The following is a 14,167-nucleotide window of genomic DNA, read 5'->3' as shown; positions in this document are numbered from 1 at the left end:
TTTGAATGTAACTGTTCTGGGAGATCAACAGAAATCTGCTGTGCAGACAGACAAAGAAAAAAAGAGAAGAAAAGTAAAATGGGACGTATATGGATGGAAAGGCAGTTCGTGTAGCAATTTCACACCCTTATGAATCTGTGTTTTTCATTTGTATCAATCCACAATCCTGTCAATGTCTGATGCACACACAAGTGAGGAGAGCAGTGGAGGCTTGTCCATAGGGGGCACTGGGGCGCCGCCCCCATCAACATTTCAGAAATTAACATGTGTAAAAACATTATATTAAAATGAAAAAAAAAAAAAAAAAAAAAAAAATAGTTTACTCATGTGCCGGCTGGTAGTAAGAGCCTCAGAATTTAATAAAAACTGTCTTTAATCGATTAACTATTTACTATGTTTTTCAATACGTTTCATGGGCGAGGGACGCCGGACACATGGGTGTCTATGTGAGTACACAAATTCTCGGGCAGCATGTGACCTGAAGCTGGTCTCTGATTGGTTTCTTAAAGATCCTCCTCGGGGCGCAAGTCGTTGCGTCCCTGGCCAATCATAATTGGATACATGTTATTTTATCCAATCTGATTGGTTCTCGTCACCTGTCATTCAACTGTACGCGGTGGGAAATAACCTTGCTTGCTACTAGGCTGATCACTTTTTATTACGCAATGGCAGCAGTTAATCCAAATTCTGTTATTTATTTACAAAAAAACCCTTTCTCAAGACTTTCGCTTGAAGAAAAAAAAAAAGATTAAGGATCTCGGACCGGAACAACCAGATTTACACATCCAGCAGCAGGCAAGTGACAGAGTACGAAGCTACAAACGTAGCTTTACCCGCGCTTGTTACGAGAAACGGAGCTGGCTGACTGAATGTGATGTTAGCAATGCCCTGTTTTGTTTTCCCTGTCTTCTTTTTCAAAGTGTCGGCACTGAAGTTTTGTGGACAACTAGGGGGGTAAGCGACCTCAAACATCTATCTGACAAATGCAAACGTCATGAAAGTAGCCGCAGCCATCTTGAGAATAGCGTGAAACTAAAGTTTTTGGCCAAAGTAAGCATTGCGGAACAACTAGACGAAGGCTACAGGATTGGCATTAGGAGGCACAACGAAGAGGTGACAAAAAATCGACACATACTGTCCAGGATAATAGACTGTGTAAAGTTTTGTGGAGCATTTGAGTTGACTTTACGTGGTCATGATGAGAGTGAGAGCTCAGATAACCCTGGTATATTTCGCGGATTGGTGGATTTTGTGGCCTCTCTTGATGGAGCATTGAAAAAGCATCTTGACAGTGCTACTGTATTTAAGGGAATGTCGAAAACTATACAGAACGAGCTTCTGGACTGTATGTTATCTGTTACAAGAGAAGAAATAATCAAAGAAGTCCAGACAAGTAGTTTTTTATCAATCCAGGCAGATGAAACCACAGATATTGCCACACTGGCCCAGCTTGTGCTTGTTTTGCGCTACACCGACGACAAAAATAACGTGCAGGAAAGATTTTTTGAGTTCATCCCTCTGCAGTCAGCTACAGCTGAGTCCATTGCTACTGCACTAAAAGAGCGTCTTGCTTCTATCCTCCCTGAGGATCAGAAAAGTAAGCTCATCTGCCAGGCATATGATGGGGCCAGCGTGATGAGGGGTGCCACTGCAGGTGTACAGAGAAAAGTACAAGATGTGTATCCAAATGCCCACTATATCCACTGCTACGCTCATCAGCTCAACCTGATTATGCAGCAGGCCACGTCTCACATATCCAAGACGAGAATTTTTTTTTCTAACATTGGTGGATTTGCCAGCTTTTTTTCTAAGTCACCCAAGCGGACATGTTTTCTGGATAAAGTGGTTGCCCATAGACTGCCAAGATCCAGCAATGTCAGATGGAACTTTCATAGCCGTGCCATTAATACAGTTTTTGAGCACAGAGAGGATCTCATTCACTGTTTTGAGAGCATACAAGACTCAGGTGACTTTGACCCCAATACTGTCAGAGAAGCAGGTGCCCTGGCCATGCTACTGGAGGATGATGATTTTAAGTTCTTTCTGGAACTTTATCACCACATCATGCCACATGTAGACTTCCTCTATGCCAAGCTCCAGAAGAAGAACATTGATTCGGTCCATATCAAAGTGAGCATCCAACAGTTCCAACAGGAAATACAAAATATCAGGTAACTGTATTCCTGTAATTGTTACAGAGCAGGCTTCCGCACCGCCTCCTCTTCACCACCGGAGGGAACCTTCCCCGGAATATTAACTTTACCCATTGAACTCCATTTCCCATAATACCGCTTACCTGGGACTGATTGCGTTACACACCTGCACCTCATTTACACACACTCATATAAACCACTTCCACACACACTTTCAATGCGAAGTCTTGATTCTGCCCCGGCCATCATTTCTGAGCGTTTATTCCCGTGTTTGATTTCTGTTATTGACCTTGGACTGTTTATCGTTTCTGATTCTCTGCTGCCTGCCCTGACCTGGATTGTCTATTGATTCCTGATTCTTGCTGCCTGCCTCGACCCTTGCCTGTTCACCTGGTTTGTCTCTGCCTAGCCTGCTTTGCCCTGTCTGCTGTGTTTGACCCTGCCTGTCTTGACTACTCTCTAATAAAGCTGCAAATGGATCCCACTGTCTCTGCCTCTTCACAACAGAAGACTTCGCCACTTATGGATCCAGCAGCAGTCATGCAGATCACCACTGAACTATCTGCTCAAGCATCACAGTTATCTCTTCATCATCATCAGCTGAGTCGTCTTACCTCCGTCACTGAGGAACTCGTTCAAGCACTACAAGCTCTCCGAACTTCCAGTCATGCTCCTTCCGGAACAAGCACAGAGTGCATCAGCACATCCCGTCAGTACTTCAATCAACACTCGTCTTGCCTTCCCAGAGAAGTATGACGGTGATCCCACTAAATGCAAGGGGTTTCTGTTACAGTGCAATCTCTATATCGATCAGCAACCTTCATTATACTCTAACGATGCTGGACGCATCGCGTTTGTCTGTTCACTATTGACTGGAAAGGCACTTGAATGGGTCACGGCAGTTTGGAGACCAGAGGGTTCGTCATTTTCCTCATTCAGAGCATTCCTTCAACAATTCCGTAATATCTTTGAACACTCCACAGCAGAAGGAGATCCGGGAGAACAATTGTTAAAACTCTCTCAAGGAAGGAACACCGCTGTTGATTACGCTCTCACTTTTCGCACTCTCGCTGCACAAACCAACTGGATAGAGGATACCCTCAAAACTCTGTTCAGAAAAGGTCTCACAGTCGAACTACAGTCTGAATTGGCCTGCCGAGATGAAGGTAGGAGCCTGAACGAATACATCAATCTCACTATCCAGGTCTCGACGCCGAGTCAGAACACCCTTATACACCGCTCACGAATCCACTACAATGCACGAACCAATGCAGCTGGGATTTACTCATCTTCCACCTGAAGAACGAGAGCGTCGCCAGCAGAACCGTCTTTGCCTGTACTGTGGTCAACCTGGTCACATGAAAGCTTCCTGCCCTGTTCGTCCTGTCAGCAAACCTCAATCGGTGAGTTCTCACACCAAAGAGAATTTATTCACACCCATATCCTGTTACCCATTCGCCTGCACATCAAAAACCGAACTATTGTCACTACTGCCATGCTCGACTCAGGAGCCACAGGAAACTTCATTTCTCATGAATTCACGTCATTACAACAACTAAAATTAAATCCCTGTGAGTCTTCTCTGACAGTGGAGGCGCTAGATGGCCATCCCATCGGAGGAGGAAAAGTTCATCGTTTGACTGAAGAGATCAAGATGCACGTCGGTACCCTGCACTCAGAAACCATTCAGTTTTATGTCATCCAGGCCCCTCATCACTCTATTATCCTCGGTCTACCCTGGTTACGCACCCATAATCCACACATTTCTTGGAGAGATGGCCAGATCATACAATGGGGTGAGCACTGTCATGAACACTGTCTCTCGAAAATCACTCGAGTTTCTCAACCTGTTTCCATCGTGTCCCCTCCTGATAACCAAGAAGTAAAACTACCCTCCGAATATGCAGACCTCACTGAAGTATTCAGCAAAAAGAAAGCCTCTCAACTTCCTGAACATCGCTCTGTTGACTGTGCCATCAAACTCACTCCAGGTTCCACACCACCCAAAGGTAGAATTTTTCCCCTGTCGCAACCCGAATCTAATGCCATGAAAATTTACATCCAAGCGGAACTAGCCAAGGGTTTCATTAGACCGTCAACTTCTCCAGCATCCGCCGGGTTTTTCTTTGTGAAGAAAAAGGATGGAGGTTTGAGACCCTGCATTGACTATCGTGGACTGAATGACATCACTGTCAAATTTTGTTATCCTTTACCTTTGGTTCCAGCTGCTCTCGAACAACTTAGACAAGCCAAATATTATACCAAGTTGGATCTTCGCAATGCATACAATTTAATTTGGATCGTGAGGGTGACGAATGGAAGACAGCATTCTCCACCAGTAGCGGGCACTACGAATACTTGGTTATGCCCTTCGGCCTGGCTAACAGTCCTTCAGTGTTCCAATCGTTCATGAACGACGTGTTCCGGGACATGTTGAACAGATGGGTGATTGTATACATCGACGACATCCTGGTGTACTCAAACTCCTTAGAAGAACACATTCACCATGTCAGAACGGTCCTAAAACGTCTGCTACAATACCAACTCTACGCAAAAGCAGAGAAGTGTGAATTTCATCGAACCAGCACTTCATTTCTGGGTTATGTAATCAGCCAAGAAGGGGTGGCAATGGATGATAAGAAGGTCAAGGCGGTACTGGAATGGCCATTACCCCAAACCGTCAAAGAACTGCAACGCTTCCTAGGGTTTGCCAACTTCTACAGACGTTTCGTCAGAAATTTCAGCATCATAGCCACTCCTCTAACCACCATGACCAAACGCCACACGTCTCGTCTGACCTGGTCCCCTGAAGCTCAACAAGCCTTTGAAAAGCTAAAGACCCAATTTACCTCCGCTCCCATTCTCCGACACCCAGATCCCACACGTCAATTCATCGTGGAGGTGGATGCCTCCAATACCGGGGTCGGAGCCATTCTGTCTCAACGCCAAGGTAACCCAGAAAAAATGTTTCCCTGTGCCTTCTTCTTCCGAAAACTATCCTCAGCAGAAAGAAACTATGACATGGGAAACCGCGAATTATTGGCCATGAAACTCGCCCTCGAGGAGTGGCGACACTGGCTGGAAGGTGCTGCTCAACCCTTCATTGTCCTTACTGATCATAAGAACCTTGAATACCTTCGATCAGCTAAACGTCTGAATCCTCGTCAGGCTAGATGGGCTCTATTCTTCACCAGATTTCAATTCACTGTCTCCTTTCGACCAGGATCAAAGAACGTAAAAGCAGACGCTCTCTCCCGCCAAGCAGAAGAACCCACTCAACTTCTCCCCAACGACACCATCATTCCTGAGAGTCTCCTGGTAGCCCCGGTACAGTGGGACATAATCACAGAAATTGAACAGTTCAACCACCAAGCAGAACTTCCATCCGAATGCCCCGAAAACCTTCTGTACGTTCCAGAACCTTTGCGCTCAAGACTACTCGACCAAGTACATTCTGCACCCAGCTCAGGACATCCCGGAATCACGGCTACTATCCATCTACTTCAGAACCGCTTCTGGTGGTCAACTTTACAATCAGATACCATAACTCACATCAAGAACTGCATAACTTGTAATACCTCCAAGTCTTCCAGACAACTCCCAGCAGGTCTCTTAACTCCTCTGCCTACACCTCAACGCCCCTGGTCTCACATAGCCATCAACTTCATCACAGACTTACCACCTTCACAAAGCCATACCACCATACTCACCATAGTAGATCGATTCTCCAAAGCCTGCCGGTTAATCCCTCTTCCCAAACTCCCCACTGCATTAGAGACTGCTGAATTACTCTGCAACCAGGTTTTCCGCTTCTACGGCCTTCCTGACGACATAGTCTCTGACCGAGGACCCCAATTCACTTCCCGGGTATGGACATCCTTTTTCAAACACCTCAATGTCAACGTCAGCCTTACCTCTGGTTATCATCCCCAGTCCAACGGACAAACAGAACGTCTTAATCAAGATGTAATTCGCTTCCTGCGCTCCTATTGTCAACAACACCAAACCGAGTGGAGCCGGTATCTGTTCTGGGCTGAATACGCTCAGAACTCTTTGGTCTAACCTGCTACAGGCATCACTCCTTTCAAGTGCATCCTGGGCTTCCAACCTCCACTTTTCCCCTGGTCCGGTGAACCCACTGACTTACCATCTATCACAGAATGGTTACAAAGGAGTGAAGAGGTCTGGGATCAAGCACACACTCATCTCCTCCATGCCGTCAGACGTCAAGAAGTCCAGGCTAATCGTCACCGTCGCCCCGCTCCAGTTTATCAACCCGGCCAGTGGGTTTGGCTCTCTACCAGAGATCTCAGACTTCGACTTCCATGTCGCAAACTCAGTCCCAGGTATGTTGGTCCGTTCCAAATTCTCAGACAAATTTCCCCTGTATCTTTTCGACTTGATTTGCCCGCTAATTACCGTATTTCTCCTACATTCCATGTATCACTCCTGAAACCTGCCGGTGGTCCGAGAGGAGAGTCGGAGGAGGGAGTCGCGGCTCCAGACCCCCCATCCATCCTGGTTGATGGCGAGGAGGCATACCGTGTGCACGAGTTGCTGGACTCCAGGCGCCGGGGTAACATCCTCCAGTATCTGGTTGACTGGGAGGGGTACGGTCCGGAGGAGCAATCCTGGGTCAACGCTGGAGATATCCTAGACCCCACACTCACAGAAGAGTTTCATCGGATGCATCCGGAAAAACCGGCCCCTCGACCTCGTGGAAGACCCCGGCGTCGTTTGCCTTCTCGCCTCAGGAGCTGCTCGCAAAGGGGGGGCTCTGTTACTTCACCACCGGAGGGAACCTTCCCCGGAATATTAACTTTACCCATTGAACTCCATTTCCCATAATACCGCTTACCTGGGACTGATTGCGTTACACACCTGCACCTCATTTACACACCACTTCCACACACACTTTCAATGCGAAGTCTTGATTCTGCCCCGGCCATCATTTCTGAGCGTTTATTCCCGTGTTTGATTTCTGTTATTGACCTTGGACTGTTTATCGTTTCTGATTCTCTGCTGCCTGCCCTGACCTGGATTGTCTATTGATTCCTGATTCTTGCTGCCTGCCTCGACCCTTGCCTGTTCACCTGGTTTGTCTCTGCCTAGCCTGCTTTGCCCTGTCTGCTGTGTTTGACCCTGCCTGTCTTGACTACTCTCTAATAAAGCTGCAAATGGATCCCACTGTCTCTGCCTCTTCACAACAGTAATATGATCATTATTTGGTTTCTCTTTCATTATTAACTCTCTCTCTTTTGCCAATATTATAATAAATTAGCTTTGTCCTTTGCAGAAACTCTCTCCACTCCATTGGTGAACAAAGCAGTGGTTCTCAGCCAACAAAGAGACGCCGGGTGCTCAGTCCGGAAGAACGTGAAAGGATTGGAGCAGAGGTGAGTTTGTTATAGAAATCAGTCAAAATACTATTTTACAATATTGTTGTGCTGCAGAAATGTCCTGCCTGCATATCATATTCTACAGACTCAAGAAAACAATTTTAGTTTGGTATAAATCCTTACAAAAATCATCATTTTAATATTATACAACAGCATCCCAAAAATAATAAATTGGCAACATAAATATAAATGATCAAATTAGGGATGCAAGTTATCGATTAATTCATTAATCTTTAGTTGATTGACCTTATCGATCGATTAACGATTAACTGATAAGTGGCTATTTTCCTGAGAATGAAAATTTCTTACAGTATCAATTATAGTGTCTTTAACATAAAAAGCAAAATATTGCTTATATACTGAATAAAAATGCATGTTATATTGATGTTTTATTGTAACAGTTGGGATACGGTACAGATAATGGCATTTATGTAGTTTAACAAAATACATTTTGCACAGAAAATTAAAATGCATAAAAAATAATTGTGGACTGGCACCTGTTGCATGTGAAACATTAAACAACATAACATACATTTTAAATAAAAATCTATATGGGTAGGCTTAGCCTACACAATATTAAAGGGGAAATGAAGCAGTCAATCAAGTTTACATGATTTACTAGATGGATTTTCACTTTAATCAACAATTATATAAGAAACATGACAATGTAAACATATAAAAGAAAAACTTTATATATTTCGCGACCAAGGAGCCGACATTGTGCAGTATTCTAACCTATGACGTCACGGGGTTGGTTGGCTCAGGAATATAATAGGAATATGTAGGAATATCCCGTCATCAAACTGTCTACACCACGACACTTTGACCACAAACAACTAACGTTAGGTACAGTCATTATTAGCTAACAGCTGTAAGCATGAACTAACTCATGCTAACTTAGTGTTTAGCTAACTTAGTGAAGTTTATTAGTACCAGACAAAAACACAGCATGGTAAGTGTGTGCGCCATGGTGATGCAGGATTGACTGACAGCAGATGAACTCTGACACGGTGGGCATCGCAGTACAACAGCCACGTTACAACAAACACATGCTAACTTACGAGACGTTGAAGAGAGACAGGAATATGATGGCAGACATCGCAAACATATGTTTCAATGTGCAGTTTGTTTACATATACAGTGAGGAAAATAAGTATTTGAACACCCTGCTATTTTGCAAGTTCTCCCACTTAGAAATCATGGAGGGGTCTGAAATTGTCATCGTAGGTGCATGTCCACTGTGAGAGACATAATCTAAAAAAAAAAAAATCCAGAAATCACAATGTATGATTTTTTAACTATTTATTTGTATGATACAGCTGCAAATAAGTATTTGAACACCTGTCTATCAGCTAGAATTCTGACCCTCAAAGACCTGTTAGTCTGCCTTTAAAATGTCCACCTCCACTCCATTTATTATCCTAAATTAGATGCACCTGTTTGAGGTCGTTAGCTGCATAAAGACACCTGTCCACCCCATACAATCAGTAAGAATCCAACTACTAACATGGCCAAGACCAAAGAGCTGTCCAAAGACACTAGAGACAAAATTGTACACCTCCACAAGGCTGGAAAGGGCTACGGGGAAATTGCCAAGCAGCTTGGTGAAAAAAGGTCCACTGTTGGAGCAATCATTAGAAAATGGAAGAAGCTAAACATGACTGTCAATCTCCCTCGGACTGGGGCTCCATGCAAGATCTCACCTCGTGGGGTCTCAATGATCCTAAGAAAGGTGAGAAATTAGCCCAGAACTACACGGGAGGAGCTGGTCAATGACCTGAAAAGAGCTGGGACCACTGTTTCCAAGGTTACTGTTGGTAATACACTAAGACGTCATGGTTTGAAATCATGCATGGCACGGAAGGTTCCCCTGCTTAAACCAGCACATGTCAAGGCCCGTCTTAAGTTTGCCAATGACCATTTGGATGATCCAGAGGAGTCATGGGAGAAAGTCATGTGGTCAGATGAGACCAAAATAGAACTTTTTGGTCATAATTCCACTAAACGTGTTTGGAGGAAGAAGAATGATGAGTACCATCCCAAGAACACCACCCCTACTGTGAAGCATGGGGGTGGTAGCATCATGCTTTGGGGGTGTTTTTCTGCACATGGGACAGGGCGACTGCACTGTATTAAGACGAGGATGACCGGGGCCATGTATTGCGAGATTTTGGGGAACAACCTCCTTCCCTCAGTTAGAGCATTGAAGATGGGTCGAGGCTGGGTCTTCCAACATGACAATGACCCGAAGCACACAGCCAGGATAACCAAGGAGTGGCTCTGTAAGAAGCATATCAAGGTTCTGGCGTGGCCTAGCCAGGCTCCAGACCTAAACCCAATAGAGAATCTTTGGAGGGAGCTCAAACTCCGTGTTTCTCAGCGACAGCCCAGAAACCTGACTGATCTAGAGAAGATCTGTGTGGAGGAGTGGGCCAAAATCCCTCCTGCAGTGTGTGCAAACCTGGTGAAAAACTACAGGAAACGTTTGACCTCTGTAATTGCAAACAAAGGCTACTGTACCAAATATTAACATTGATTTTCTCAGGTGTTCAAATACTTATTTGCAGCTGTATCATACAAATAAATAGTTAAAAAATCATACATTGTGATTTCTGGATTTTTTTATACGTTTTTTTATAAGGGCTTCCTTTTACAGTACAGTTGCACTTTACTTACTGAGTAAATTGTCATGTTTTCCTTGGTAACGTTGCAGGACATACAAGGTAAAAAATTGTGACTATATGGAAAAGGGAATGATCAGGTTATATGGTACAATTCCGGTAATACCATGGAAATAAACAAGGCTTCATTTTACAGTACAGTTGCACTTTACTTACTGAGTAAATTGTAAAAACATCTGCAAGAACATTCCCAGTATTTAAGATGTGCCATGACATTAGGGAAAACTGTTCCTGCGGGGTAGTTACCAGGTAAGTGTAAGGTCAATTATTTGATAAACGCTCTATAAATCGGTGTAGCAATGAACAACAACTATGTAAGACAAGGTAATTTATTGGAAACTACCGTCTTAATTTCAAGATAGTAATAAATAAATATAGACTGTTACCAACATAACCCTAGGATAACTACACACCTAACTTGAATTGATGGGTAATACTGGAGGTGTTTCTAAAAATTGTCTGCCTACATTCTGAGGAAGTACACAATTAAATCTGAGTTATTACCAACCTAAACAGGTAACAAGTACACAGTACTTCGTTGAGTTGATATTTAACAGTGGTGTTTTTTTTTCCCTGGTAGTTTCTCTGTAATTGCATACTAATCACCTTAAGTAATTACACACTAAAATACTATAATTTACCATATGCTTACCAGGTAAATACTTAGTAATTAGTTTGTAGTTTCTCTGCATTTACATACTTGTTACTTGTGGTAATTACCAATAACCAACTATAACTTACCATATATTTACCCGGTAAATACCTAGTAATTAGTTTGTAGTTTCTCTGCATTTACATTCTTGTTACCTGTGGTAATTACCAATAAACAACTTTAACTTACCATATATTTACCAGGTAAATACCTAGTAATTAGGGGACTGTAAAAGGAAGGGTTACCTTTTTTTTTAGATTATGTCTCTCACAGTGGACATGCACCTACGATGACAATTTCAGACCCCTCCATGATTTCTAAGTGGGAGAACTTGCAAAATAGCAGGGTGTTCAAATACTTATTTTCCTCACTGTAACGTTAGACGTCGTCTTTTTGTCTGGTACTAATAATCTTCACTAAGTTAGCTAAACACTAAGTTAGCATGAGTTTTATTTATTTTATATTTATTTGACAGGGACAAATGCATAGAACATTGCTTTATAAAGAATACAAAGTAGATGCCATGCATACAGGTTTATAGCCATGACTAATTTGCAACCCCTGTCCCTGGTTAGGCTTGTAAAATTAAAACAGAAATTACAGAGTATTGAATTAAAAAATGTATAACCATTAAAATGCATGTAATAAATACATCCCATACATGAAAATAAGATATGGGCTTAAATAGATGTAGAAATCAATATAAAACTAGTCTAGACACATTTAACAATACAAAAACACAAAAATGTGCATATGTCTGTGCATGCTAACAACTTTGTTTGTATGCATTGTTGTATCCTGTACAGTCAGTGTTCACACAGTTGTTTCAAATGTGTATTAAAAACCTTGAGTTCTGTCAATGTTTTAATTTCTGATGGCAAAGTGTTTAGTTCATGCTTACAGCTGTTAGCTAATAATGACGTTAGTTGTCTGCGGTCAAAACACAGTTTGATGTTGGGATCTGCTGAACAGAAAGGAAGATATTTAGAAGAACGTCAGTAACCAGACAGTTTTAGATACCATTGGCATGGAAGTCAATGGTATCTAAAACTGTCTGGTTACTGACGTTCTTCTAAATATCTTCCTTTCTGTTCAGCAGAAGAAATTAATTCATACAGGTTTGAAAAAAACATGAGGGTGAGTATATGATGACAGGCTACTACCTTACATTTATATATTGTTTAATTATCTCTATAGGTCTGTGACACAATCCTAGGACACACTAGGGAGCGTTTCTCCTTCACAGACCACCTTGTCTGTGCCACCTTGTTGCAGGGGGACAGGTTTGACGAGTACAAGGATACCTTTCCTGACGATGCATTGAGCAGCACCATCAGAGCGTACCCGATGCTCAATGGAAGCAAGCTCAAGACAGAGCTCAGTCTTATCTACAGCAAGCAAGAGTTCAGTGCCTGCCGTGGTGCTGTGGACCTATTCCAGCTGTTTATGGAGAATAATCTCGAAGAAGAACCACGGCTGAAGCTGAGAGGTGCTTTTCAACCTTGAAAAGAATTAAAACCTTTCTCAGAAACACCATGACCCAGGAGAGGCTGAATGCACTGGCATTGCTGTGCATGGAAAATAGACTTGTCACAGAGATGACTGACTTTAATCAGAGAGTAATTGAGAAATTTGCTGGCCAGAAAGAGAGAAGAGCTAAATTTATGTTCAAGTAGGAAAGATGCTTTTTGGTACTGATTTGTTGATCTGAAATGTATATAAAGAAGAGCATTGTTTTATGTTCAAGTAGGAAACATGCTTTTTGTTGCTGCTTTGTTGGTCTGAAATGTACAGACCCTTTGGTCGGAGATAACGTGAATTCACTTAAGAGACCTACAGACCCTTTCCAAAAAATTAGAATATCATGGAAAAGTTAATTATTTCAGGAATTCAACTTAAAATGTGAAACTAATATATTATATAGGCTCATTGCTTGCAAAGTGAGATATTTCAAGCCTTTATTTGTTATAATTTTGATGATTATGGCTTACAGCTTATGAAACCCACAAAATCTAAATGTCAGAAAATTAGAATATTACATGAAATCACACAGTAGTTGGCGGTATGGTTCTGTTCTAGGCGAGAACTCCCTGCGCATCCATGCAGCCTAGCATGGATAAGAGCAGGGAGAGCAGCAATAACCCCCCAAAACAAAACCATATGCCAATATCCTCCAAACCCAAACTGACAGCGCAATTCTGGATGTTTCTTTTTTCTGGTCCTCTTTGTTTAGGGGTCACACTTGGCTCCTTCGCGGTCAAAAGTGACCGAAGCCTTAAAATGTATATATATTTTTTTATTTTTTTCAGCAAAACCAATGTAATATATTTTTGTTCAATAATATTTTATTATTATTATTATTTAGAATTTTTTACATATTAATATATATATTTCAATTATATTAGATTTCAATGCTACAGTGGGTACAGAGCATCTGGTATGGAGTAAAGTTATTGGCCAGCATGGTGTGGGGAAAATGAACCGCAATGGGCTCAGACTCCTCTCCCTCTGTGCAGAGCACCAGCTGGTCATTACAAATACCATCTTCCAGATGAAGAACAGGCTCAGGACCACCTGGCAGCACCCCCGCTCAAAACATTGGCATCTCCTTGACTACGTAATTGTCCGTCAAAAGGACAGACAAGATGTCCTCTCCACCCGAGTCATGCGTGGAGCTGAGTGCTGAACTGACCACCTCATGGTCAGATCCAAACTACTCATGAGCATTCAACCCCGTGGCCCGAGGACAGCCCCAAACAAGAAACTAAACTGTACAGCGCTGAACAGCCTCACCACCAAAGACAAACTCCGAAGACTCCTTGCTGAAAACCTCAACATGATCCCAGAGGAATCAGCTGACTGGCCAGCTCTGCGCCAGGCTATTCATAAAGCAACCTCAGAGGTGCTTGGCCAATTAAGGAAACATCACCAGGACTGGTTTTCAACTCAGCTGAGATACAGTCACTTTTAAAAACCAAGCATGAAGCCCACAAAGCTCTCCTGTCCTTCCCTGGATCTCCTACCCATATAACCACCTTTATTTCTGCAAGAGCAGAAACCCAGCGAGCCCTTCGGACTATGGAAAACACGTGGTGGGTGCAAAAGGCGCATGAAATCCAGAATCTGGCAGACTGCAATAACACTCAAGGCTTTTACGATGCCATAAAAGCATTGTACGGCCCCAGGAAGCGGGCGATTGCCCCAGTCCGATCAGCTGACGGGTCCACGCTCTTCAAGGACCGCCACGAGATTCTTGCCCGTTGGGTAAATCATTTTGAGAGT

General features: G+C 43.0%; 1 protein-coding gene across 1 annotated transcript; it reads left to right on the top strand.

The window, feature by feature from the left end:
* Positions 1–230: 230 nt before the first annotated feature.
* LOC311093033 (zinc finger MYM-type protein 1-like) lies at positions 231–13,571 on the top strand (the record flags this gene model as incomplete). The annotated part of the gene is made up of 4 exons (XM_084130110.1): positions 231–2,171; positions 7,450–7,549; positions 12,083–12,374; positions 13,402–13,571. The coding sequence occupies exons 1-4, from the start codon at positions 1,312–1,314 to the stop codon at positions 13,569–13,571; spliced, it is 1,422 nt and encodes a 473-aa protein (XP_083986236.1). The 5' UTR covers positions 231–1,311.
* Positions 13,572–14,167: the final 596 nt, after the last annotated feature.

The sequence above is a fragment of the Abramis brama genome (genome assembly GCF_963993115.1).
Source record: "Abramis brama genome assembly, chromosome: 12".
Classification (NCBI taxonomy): Eukaryota; Metazoa; Chordata; class Actinopteri; order Cypriniformes; family Leuciscidae; genus Abramis; species Abramis brama.
Note: the sequence above shows the minus strand (reverse complement) of the source record. Positions and strands in the feature narration are given on the sequence as shown.